The sequence below is a fragment of the Topomyia yanbarensis genome, chromosome 3, assembly GCF_030247195.1.
Source record: "Topomyia yanbarensis strain Yona2022 chromosome 3, ASM3024719v1, whole genome shotgun sequence".
Lineage (NCBI taxonomy): Eukaryota > Metazoa > Arthropoda > Insecta > Diptera > Culicidae > Topomyia > Topomyia yanbarensis.
This window is the reverse complement of record NC_080672.1, coordinates 140,033,470-140,045,472: the sequence shown is the minus strand read 5'-3', so window position 1 is coordinate 140,045,472 and position 12,003 is coordinate 140,033,470. Positions and strand designations below refer to the sequence as shown.

General features: G+C 44.5%; 1 protein-coding gene across 2 annotated transcripts in view; it reads left to right on the top strand.

The window, feature by feature from the left end:
* LOC131688507 (homeobox protein six1) overlaps positions 1 to 12,003 on the top strand; it is a 101,635-nt gene that overhangs the window by 31,127 nt on the left and 58,505 nt on the right. The window contains exon 2 of one of the 2 annotated variants that reach the window (XM_058972800.1): positions 3,006 to 3,216. In XM_058972800.1, coding sequence (XP_058828783.1) covers positions 3,006 to 3,216 — 211 coding nt within the window. Of the gene's footprint in view, positions 1 to 3,005; positions 3,217 to 11,217; positions 11,948 to 12,003 lie in introns of those variants that run through there. The other variant, XM_058972799.1, reaches the window with a different exon arrangement.

Below are 12,003 nucleotides of genomic sequence, written 5' to 3'. Positions count from 1 at the left end.
GGCAGTCTACAGTGGACTGTACTTGTAGTGCGAATGACGGAAGAGAAACCAGTTAAAGCTATGATTCTGTACAATTGAGGAAAATGCGGGTGCGGTCTGCGTTCATGAACGTCCTTTTAATTTGGACCGTGGGTTGTGGTTTGTTAATTTTGTTCCTACATTTACTTTTCTTCATTAAAATGTTTCAATTCAAGATAAATTTAGTAAAGCAATTTCAGGTTAGCTTAACTGCGAAAGCTTGGAAAAGCGGCGATTTTAGAAAACGAAAAAAATCATAAACGGTGTGAGAAAAAACTGCTTTTTTTAGTTTTACAAGATGGTCGCTTATTGAGGCGTTCTGAGTTGAACCTTAACAGATTTTCATAAAAATGCGTTTGTGAGATGGATTTATTAGCCGAAAATATGCAAACAATGAAGCTTCCAAATTCAGTTTTTCAATAATCATACAGACAAATATTTGATAATTTCAAAACAAGTGGGAGCATTTTAATAAATGTTTATGTTTATTGAAAATAAAATGTGAAAAAATTTATTCTTGTGCAGACATTTTCTAAGACTTTAATCAAATTTGTTTGGTATGAATAAGTAGGAAATAATCGAACTCTTTCGAAAATAATTACCAAAAGAGCAGCAAATTTAACTATTGGCCCCGAGCGGCAAAAAACCTCGCGCCGCCACTTTGTGTCAGCCAAGAACATGTTCTAAATTCGATTTATATAGGGTGATGTGCCTATTATGGCAGTAGAGCCTATTGTTACCCTATTTCGTACCCCTTGGTTTCGAACCAAGCATATGAGATAATGACACTATCGATTTGGCTAAAGCAGGTGAGAAAAAATAAGCTCAAGTTATGTTCTTTATTTGTTGTGCACATATGTATTTAGAACTATCCTCTAAATCCAACTTTTAATTAAAACAAAATCACCTTATAGAAATATCTACTAATCCGCCTCACTCACGTAGTGAACCGCAACTGGATGCAACGGCGCTTAGCAAAATAAACACTTACGAGCCAGCATTTACCGCCTCATATCTCGTTATTCCAGCACAAATATACTAAACATTGCACTGATACATACCTTTATTTTAGCTGGAGAATCTTTTTACGATAATTTCACTTTAAAATCACTCGTCAAACACTAGAATAGGCCTAGTGTTATAATAGGATAAAACTAAATACGGGGGTTCCTATTATTGGCATGTTTTGCTGATACACTACCACAATCAAAACCAACTTTTTGTATCCATCAAACAGAAAAGAATCACCAGTGCGGCCAAACCAAAACATGAACTTATAAATATAATGTAATGCAATTTCAGGTATAAGTAATCAATTACTTCAAGTTATTCAACTAATTGTTGATTGCAGATATTTTATTTTCATCTGCACATACAATTCGGATCGTGAGAAAGCAATGTGTGATGTGAAACTTGTCATTCCAGTTGCTAACCTTCGAATGGTTTTTTCTGCGTGCGCAATTCTGGGCGCTCTTCTACTAACAGCTGATGAGTTTCATTGATGTGCGTGATGTTTACGTTTGTTTTGATCGGCTGAAAAAAGCAGAATGATTCGTTTTACAAATCACACGTTGGCGTCCATGATCTGGATAGCTAGTTAGAATCGACGCAAATGGAATATGAGGCATTGCGTTTCAACTAAATTGTTTTTCGATGAGGTGGAAATTGGCACACCCATGAGGCGATAATTGGATCGTTGAGGTGGGAATAGATGCACAGAATGGAACATTTATTTTCATTTATGCTGAAAATTGAGGCAATTCTGCTAAATAAGCATTATATAGATGTTTAAGAAACAGTACACTGATACTTTATGCTGAGAAAGGTTATAGATAATATGGCTTCTTTTAAAGTTGTACAAAAAATAGTGCGACCCTCTCCCTAATGGTGCCAAAATAGGCTCATCACCCTAATTACCAGCAACTTTTCTGAAACTTACTATGTACACATTAGTCCAATTAGCTCCATTACATTCTCATTGACCACGCCGCCGCCGTCTTGTTCACGATGGATAAGTAAGCACTACTTAGAAGAAGAATTTTTGATACCTTGTTGCAATTTGCTCGTATGACCGGCGAAGGTTTGGTAGGATGATACTTTATGCGAATCACGTGGGCCGTCGGGCCAAGTGATTAATGTGAACTATATTTAAACCGCTACTTTGTATGAGTGTTTGCATCCGAGCTTGATTAGCCGAGGCTAATGATTTATTTAGTTAAATTTAGAACCGGGAAATGAGTGTTTCAGATTCGTAAGAAATTTTGATGTCGGTAGCTACCCAAAGTCAGCATGTAGTTATATTGGATACATTGTGGCTTCGGCATCAGCACCGGGAGCCGCGAAAATGTCAACAAACTCTGGTACCAGCCTACAAGAGTTGTCAAACTGCATTTGCATCGACTAGTCAAAGTAATTTTATTCATAGGTGTTTTTTCCCTTCGGCAGTCATATGAAACCGAATTTGCTGCGCTAAAAAATATTTTAAAGGAAGTGTGCAATATTGTTGTTGATGACAGTCTGTTATGTTTCTTCCAAATACAATGACTTTTTCGCGGAACAATATTTTCCCACAGTTTCGATTCAGGTTGCATTCACGTTGGAAGTTGCTGTTCGGTGTTTTTTTGCATAGCTATTTGCGTATCGAAATGCATTGATGAATTAGCGCGTGAGAAACGTGTGTTGTCGAACTTTAGTATTTAGTAATAATAGACGAGGCATTTTTTGTTTATAAAATAGGCTTGAGGAGGCGTCATTATTTCAGACCACGTTAATTTGAAAACTACGTACTTCTAGATCTTAGTTAAACTTTTAGAAGTTGAGGTTATATCTACAGGTGTAAGACGCCTTCGCTAGAATTTCTAAACGCCCGTAAAATTAAAAATAGAATTCAGATGTTTAAGTTTTAACTTTTAATGATTATTTTCAGAATTTTACGGTTCCCACATACATTCACCGAGTTTAATTCGGTTACCTCTTGTTTTTGACAGGTGTTACAGCAGGCAGGAAACATCGAACGGCTGGGCCGGTTTCTGTGGTCACTGCCCCAGTGCGACAAGCTGCAGCTGAATGAATCCGTGCTCAAGGCCAAAGCCGTGGTGGCATTCCACCGGGGGAACTTCAAAGAGCTGTACCGATTACTCGAGCACCACCAGTATGCACCCCACAACCACGCCAAACTACAAGCCTTGTGGCTGAAAGGTTAGTCTATTAAAATAAGCTACTGTTTGTTACGGTTTGGTTATAAGGACTTAAGGTGATGTACCTCTTTTCGTTCTGTCATCGGTATTAACGAGGACCTGCTTGAAATAAAGAACAATGATAAAGTGATAAAAGTAAACAGTATCCTGATTCTTGAAAATGATTTCTAGTCTCAGTCAGCAGTGCAGTGTCGCTAGTTAAATTTTCCGAATCTTTCAATGCAAAATAATCGTGAGTGCAATGGAGTAAAAACCAATTCACTAACAAAGTTTTTTTTTTCATCTTGGAACAGCTACGGTTGCCGGACAAGCGAGGAGAGGTAGAAGATGGAGAAAATGAAAAATAAAGATGAAAATTATAATTACTAAAATTAAAAAGAAAATGCAAGAATAGCGTTTTTACTTGGTGTCACAATGGTCAAGGGTAAAAAAATTAAAGGGTTGTGTACAAGACACGATCGCAGTTATATTGAAAATGCAGCATTATTAACCCTTAAAGGCGCAAATAATTTTTTTCCATTATATAATCGTCCTAATAAGGACAGTTTGCTAATAACTTTGGGATACGGGACGAAAATCCTTTGAAACAATTGGAACCTTGTCGCGCCGGCGATTCGTTTCTGCACACGTTCATACACACAGACGAATATTCCTCCTTTGCAGCTCATGTCAAATGAGCACTATGTAACACAAAGCGATCTCTTTTATTAACTTTTTGGTGCAGACGGAAGACCATCCTTTTGTGCGACAAATAAAAATATTTTCATCATTGTTTTTGATGTGCCTTTCGCTTAGCGGCAGGGTTGCCACATTCACTGATTTCCTTAAAGGTTTAGAAAAACTTTCGGGTTGGTAGATTATTTTGAAGAATATTTGCATATATTATGATTCATTGGTAATGGTACAGAATTACCAAGCACAAACTTAATACAAGTTAATAAAAGGAATTATCTAATTGAATTCATTTTTCCTTTATGTATTCGTCCTAATAAAGACGGTTTACTAATAACTATATTTTGAGATACATGACGAAAAACCTATGGAACGATCTGAGCCTTACCTGCACGGCTTATACGCACGGCATAAACCAGCAATCTCGCTTCTGTTCCGCCGCCGCGTTTGAAGCTGCGAACAAAATCTTTCCAACGCACAGACAAACGTTCCCCTTCCGTAGCTCATGATCAAATGAAAGATATAACAGCTATCCTATAAGGGACCGTCCATAAATGATGATAGTACCCCCTGGTAATTACGTAGCTTGACGGTAACTCTCCCCCCCTTTTCCCCGTAAAATAAAAAAAAATAAAAAACGATGTTAGTTTTTCCCCTTTAAAAAAACTACGTAGCTTGCACATGACCCCCTACCCCCCTGTCATCACACATCATCACAAAATACAAAACTCCCCCCTCCCCCATATAATGCTACGTCATTTATGGATGATCCCTAAGCAACAATAACGATAATCCAACTGGTTCTGCAAGCAGAATAGGCGTGGCAATGAATGAATTCGGTCAAAAACATTAATTTTATATCATGCGATGAAATGTGTAGGACGCTTATGAATGTCGAGATGAGGTCCGTGTTAGGGAAAGTCTTGCGCGAATTTGTGAAAATTGTATATGCTTTCCCTATTTATTGCACATTTACGGATTTTTCAATAGTGTACTAATAAAATACACAGATAAATTTGAAAACATTTTTTACTGGCAATTTTCAGCATCGATTGGTGTTCGAATCATGAAAATCCATCAATAATTAACAAAACGTAAGCGAAAACTTTGTTTACTTACATTTTCCCAATGTTTTTACAATAATACGGATTTTTCAATAGTATACAGTTGCACTACCAATTTATAGTTGAAACCAATTTTTAAGGTGGGCTTCTCTGAATCTATTAGTATTTAAATCACGCAAATCCATCCACAATAAACAGCGCTACAGTTGTTTAAAATTATGCCACATTTTCGTGACGCAGTTCGTAATCAGATTTTAGTTTTACACCTAGCCCCAGCCCCATATAGTAGAGTAAAGCATTTTCAATACTAAAAATGATGGATCGGTAAGTTCTGGGACATAACCGGAGAGATGTAGAACATTTATGAGTCATTCATTCATAGAACATCAAATTTCCTATTGTTTTGTTTTGAAACGTCTATATTAAAGTCTCCCGAAATAACCATTGGAATATTTTTCAGAGCGCACTTTCACAAGAAGTAAATTCGTCAACTAGCACGGCACCAGCAATTGCTTCGCCAGCAGCTTCCCATTATTAACCAGCCCGGAGCAATCAAATAAATCTACAGTAGTTGACAAGCTGATTATTAGGGCATTGCAAAATTATATTTTTTAATTCTCCAAGGCTTCCCCTCTCATATTGTGACAAATGTCAAAGCAAGTTCAGATGCCAAATTTCACATTTGGACAATTCTAGACTCCCGCCCACTTCGCTTAAAATTTTTGAAATTGGTGCTATGGGAAAATATAGAGGAAAAATATATTAAATGCTATAACTTTTGAAGTAGCAATCAGAAAATTACAATTTATACCTCTTTTTAAAGGAAATAACCTTAGTCTTTGAAGGAAGATATTCCTGTTTCTACGAAAATAGGGAAAGTGGTCGTCAATGACTGGGCAGTGCGTAAGCCTCTTGTACCTGAAGGCATAAAATAGACCCCACTTGCGGTCCTTAGCCTCCTGCCCAGTAACTCCTAGCCCTGGCCTCCCCGTGGCGTCGACTGGGATACGAGTAACCTTAGTGAAGATCGGGTAACCAACCCCGGTGGGAACTTTGGTCGTATGCTGACAGGGAAGGGGGGGTTACCCTTCTTCGGAAGGTGTAAACCTGTCCTGGTGTCCAGGTGGGACCTTAAGCAGTCCTGGCACGATGACCCACCGGCGAGACAGGTGGTTGGCGTAGGCCCTATAAGCCGCCCCTTAAAAAAACCCACATAACGAACAATACAGAAGAGAATACGACCCAGAACAATCGGCAACGACCCAGGCGACGAATAAAGGATCACGATTGGAAACTCGGAACATGGAACTGCAGATCGCTCGGCTTCGCAGGATGTGACAGGATAATCTACGACGAGCTACACCCCCGCAACTTCGATATCGTGGCGCTGCAGGAACTTTGCTGGACGGGACAGAAGGTGTGGAAAAGCGGGCATCGAGCGGCTACCTTCTACCAGAGCTGTGGTACAACCAACGAGCTGGGAACCGGCTTCATAGTGCTGGGCAAGATGCGCCAACGTGTGATCGGGTGGCAGCCGATCAACGCAAGGATGTGCAAGTTGAGGATCAAAGGCCGTTTCTTCAACTACAGCATCATCAACGTGCACTGCCCACACGAAGGGAGACCCGACGACGAGAAAGAAGCGTTCTACATGCAGCTGGAGCAGACATACGACGGTTGCCCTCTGCGAGACGTGAAAATTGTCATCGGCGACATGAACGCACAGGTAGGAAGGGAGGCAATGTACAGACCGGTGATCGGGCCTAACAGCCTGCATTCCGTATCAAATGACAACGGCCAACGATGTGTGAACTTCGCAGCCTCCCGTGGAATGGTAATCCGAAGCACCTTCTTCCCTCGCAAAGATATCCACAAAGTCACCTGGAGATCACCGGACCAAGTAACAAAAAATCAAATCGACCACGTTCTAATCGACGGTAGATTCTTCTCGGACATCACAAACGTCCGCACTTATCGCAGTGCGAATATAGACTCGGACCACTACCTGGTTGCAGTATGCTTGCGCTCAAAACTTTCGACAGTGCATAGCTCTCGTCGAAGCCGAACGCCGCGGCTAAACATCGAGCGGCTACAAAATGACAGAGTGGCTCAAGAATACGCGCAGCAGTTGGAAGTGGCACTACCAACGGAAGAGCAGCTAGGCGCAGTTGCCCTTGAAGATGGCTGGAGAGATATCCGATCCGCCATAGGCAGCACCGCAGCCACTGCACTAGGTACGGTGGGCCCGGACCGAAGAAGCGACTGGTACGACGGCGAATGCGAGCAGTTAGTCGAAGAGAAGAATGCAGCATGGGCGAGAATGCTGCAACACCGCACGAGGGCGAACGAGGCGCGATATAAACAGGCACGGAACAGGCAGAACTCGGTTTTCCGGACCAAAAAGCGCCAGCAGGAAGACCGAGATCGCGAAGCGATGGAGCAGCTGTACCGCGCTAAAGACACACGGAAATTCTACGAGAAGTTGAACCGCTCGCGCAGGGGCCACGTACCACAGGCCGACATGTGCAGAGATACAAACGGGAATCTTCTCACGGACCAGTGTGAGGTGATCCAGAGGTGGCGGCAGCACTACGAAGAACACCTGAACGGCGATGCAGCAGATGACGAGGATGGCACGGTAACGCACCTGGGAGCACGCGCGGAAGACATTACACTACCGGCTCCGGATCTCCAAGAAATCCAGGAGGAGATTAGCCGGCTCAAAAATAATAAAGCCGCTGGGGTTGACCAAATACCAAGCGAGCTACTAAAACACGGTGGCGAGCCACTGGCTAAAGCGCTGCACTGGGTGATTACCAAGATTTGGGAGGAGGAGATTTTACCGGAGGAGTGGATGGAAGGTGTCGTGTGTCCTATCTACAAAAAGGGCGACAAGCTGGATTGCTGTAATTACCGAGCAATCACCCTGCTGAACGCCGCCTACAAGGTACTCTCCCAAATACTATGCCGTCGACTATCACCAATTGCAAGAGAGTTCGTGGGGCAGTACCAGGCGGGTTTCATGAGCGAACGATCTACCACGGACCAGGTGTTCGCTCTTCGTCAAGTACTGCAGAAATGCCGCGAGTACAATGTGCCCACACATCATTTGTTCATCGACTTCAAAGCCGCATACGACACTATCGATCGAGATCAGCTATGGCAGATTATGCACGAGTACGGATTCCCGGACAAACTGACGCGATTAGTGAAGGCGACGATGGATCGGGTGATGTGCGTAGTACGTGTCTCAGGGACGCTCTCGAGTCCCTTCGAATCACGCAGAGGGTTACGGCAAGGTGATGGTCTCTCGTGTCTGTTATTCAACATCGCGCTGGAAGGTGTAATCAGAAGAGCAGGGATCGACACGAGTGGTACGATTTTCACAAAGTCCGTTCAGCTACTTGGCTTCGCCGATGACGTTGATATTATTGCACGAAACTTTGAGAAGATGGAGGAAGCCTACATCAGACTGAAAAGAGAAGCCAAGCGCGTCGGACTTGCCATCAACACGTCGAAGACAAAGTACATGATAGGAAGAGGTTCACGAGAAGAGAATGAGAACCGCCCGCCTCGAGTTTGCATCGGTGGCGACGAAATCGAGGTGGTTGAAGAGTTCGTGTACTTGGGCTCACTGGTGACCGCCGACAATGATACCAGCAGAGAGATTCGTAGACGCATCGTGGCAGGAAATCGTGCTTACTTTGGCCTCCGCAAGACACTTCGGTCGAACAGAGTTCGCCGTCGTACGAAGTTGACCATCTACAAGACGCTGATTAGACCGGTAGTTCTCTACGGGCACGAGACCTGGACCATGCTCGTGGAGGACCAACGCGCACTTGGTGTCTTCGAACGGAAAGTGCTGCGTACCATCTACGGTGGAGTGCAGATGGAAGACGGCACATGGAGACGGCGAATGAACCATGAGTTGCATCAGCTGTTGGGGGAGCCGCCCATCTGTCATACCGCGAAAATCGGACGACTACGGTGGGCCGGGCACGTAGCCAGAATGTCGGACAATAGCCCGGTGAAAACGGTTCTCAATTGCAACCCGACCGGTACAAGAAGACGTGGCGCGCAGCGAGCACGATGGATCGACCAGGTGGAAGACGATTTGCGGACCCTTCGCAGACTGCGTGGCTGGCGACGCGCGGCCATGGACCGAGTGGAATGGAGGAATCTTTTGTATACGGCACAGGCCACTTCGGCCTTAAACTGTTAATAAATAAATAAAAAATTCTAAAATTTTCTAATGTAAAAAAATCTCAGAAATCAAACGGAACCTTTTCGACTTTTGCCCGAATACGAGAAGTTGGGGTTATAGGGCCTTTTGTCATTCATATTAAATTGTATCATTTTCTCGTGTATATATCTCTATTATTCTTCACTCAATTGTAATAAATTGTACCTTGAAGAAAATTCGAATCGGAACAATCGGCAAAGACCTACGCGACGAAATTAGGACTACGATTTGAAACTCGGAACATGGAACTGCAGGTCACTCTGCTTTCCAGCTTTCGACAGGATAATCTACGACGAACTCCAACCACGCAACTTTGAAGTCGTAGCACTGCAGGAACTTTGCTTGACAGGACAAAAGGTATGGAAAAGCGGGCATCGGGCGGCTACTTTCTACCAGAGATGTGGCACCATCAACGTGCTGGGAACCGGCTTTGTAGTGCTGGGTAGGATGCGTCAACGCGTTATTGCATGAACTCCGATCAACGCAAGGATGTGTAAGTTGAGGATCAAAGTCCGTTTCTTCAGCTACAGCATCATCAACGTACACTGCCCACACGATGGAAGATCCGATGACGAGAAGGAAGCGTTCTACGCGAAGCTGGAGGAGGTGTACGACAGCTGTTCTCAACGGGACGTGAAAATCGTCATCGGTGATATGAACGCGCAGGTAAGACGAGAGGTAATGTTTAGACCGGTTCTAATCGACGGGCGATTCTTCTCTGATATCACCAACGTTCGTACCTACCGCAGTGCGAATATAGATTCTGACCATTATCTACTTACAGTATGCATGCGCATAAAACTCTCGACCGTGTACAACACGCCAAGGCCCAACATCGCGCAGCTACTCTTGAAGACGGCTGGAGGGAGATCCGTTCCGCCATAGGAAGTACTGCTATAGCGGCATTAGGTACAGCGATTCCGAATCGAAGAAACGACTGGTTCAATGACGAATGTTAATAGAGGAGCAGAATGCAGCACGAACGAGGATGCTGCAGCACGGAACGAGACAGATTGTGGAGCGATACAAACAAGCACGCAACAGTCAAACCTCGATCCTCCGGAGAAAGAAGCGCCAACAGGATGAACGAGATCGCGAAGCGATGGAACAACTGTACCGCGTGAACGACACACGAAAGTTCTACGAGAAGCTGAACAGTTCGCGTAAAGGCTACGTACCGCAAGCCGATATTTGCAGGGGCTTAGACGGCAACCTTACGAATGAGTGTGATGTGATTGAGAGGTGGAAGCAGTACTATGACGAGCACCTCAACGGTGAAGCAGCAGAGGACGAAGGCGGTATGGCAACTGATCTTAGAGCACGCGCAGAAGACGATAGGCTGCCGGCCCCTAATCTTCAAGTCAAGGAAGCGATCGGACGGCTGAGAAACAACAAAGCTGCTGGTGTAGATCAACTACCCAGCGAGCTATTAAAATACGGTGGTGAAACACTGGCTAGAGCGTTGCACTGGGTAATCGCCAAAATTTGGGAGGAGGAGATTCTTCCGGAGGAGTGGATGAAGGGTGTCGTTTGCACAATCTACAAAAAGGGTGACATGTTGGATTGCTGCAACTACCGCGCAATCACACTACTTATGTGGGTTCCCGCGCCACCACGGACCAAATATTCGCGTTTCGGCAGGTTCTGCAGAAGTGCCGCGAATACAACGTGCCCACACATCATTTGTTCATCGATTTCAAATCGGCGTATGACACAATCGATCGAGATCAGCTATGGCAGATAACGCACGAGTACGATTTCCGGATAAGCTAACACGATTAGTCAAAGCGACGATGGATCGGGTGATGTGCGATGTTCGAGTATCAGGGACACTCTCGAATCCCTTTGAAACTCGAAGAGGGTTACGGCAAAGTGATGGTCTATCCTGCCTGTTGTTCAACGTTGCGTTAGAAGGTGTAATAAGGAGAGCGGGGATAGACACGAGTGACACGATCTTGGCTTCGCCGACGACATTCACATAATGGCACAGAACTTTGAGGCGATGACGGAAACGTACATCAGACTGAAAGCTGAAGCCAGCAGGATTTGACTTGCCTTCAACGTTTCGAAGACAAAATGCGTGAGAGGAAGAGGTTCTAGAGACGACAATGTGAGCCTCCCATCCCGAGTTCGGATGGACGGTAACGAAATCGAGATGGTCGACGAATTCGTGTATTTGGGTTCACTGGTAACCGCCGACAATGATATCAGCAGAGAAATTCAGAGACGGATCTTGGCGGGAAATCGTGCCTACTTTGGACTCCGGAGGACGCTCCGGTTGAACAAAATTCGCCGCCGCACGATGTTGATTATCTACAAGACGCTGATTAGACCGTTGGTCCTCTACGGCCACGTGACCTGGACTATGTTCGTGGAGGACCAACGCGCCCTTGATGTTTTCGAACGGAAGGTGTTGCGTACTATCTATGGTGGTGTGCAGATGAAAGACGGAATGTGGCGCAGGCGAATGAACCATGAGTTGCATCAGCTGGAAGAACCATCCATCGCGCATAAGGCAAAAATAGGACGTTTGCGGTGGGCTGGACACGTCGTAAGAAGGTCGGACGATGACCCGGTGAAGATGGTTCTTGAGGGCGACCCTACAGGAACAGGTAGACGGGGTGCACAGCGAGCACTGTGGATCGACCAGATAGACCTTTCGAAGACTGCGAGGCTGACGACAAGCAGCAATGACTCGAGTGGAGTGGAGACAACTTCTGCATACAGCAAGAGACAACAACGGATAGGATTGGGTAGGATCGATAGCCTGCTCGTCAATTTTGGTTTGCACTCTTATACGCAGTTGAAG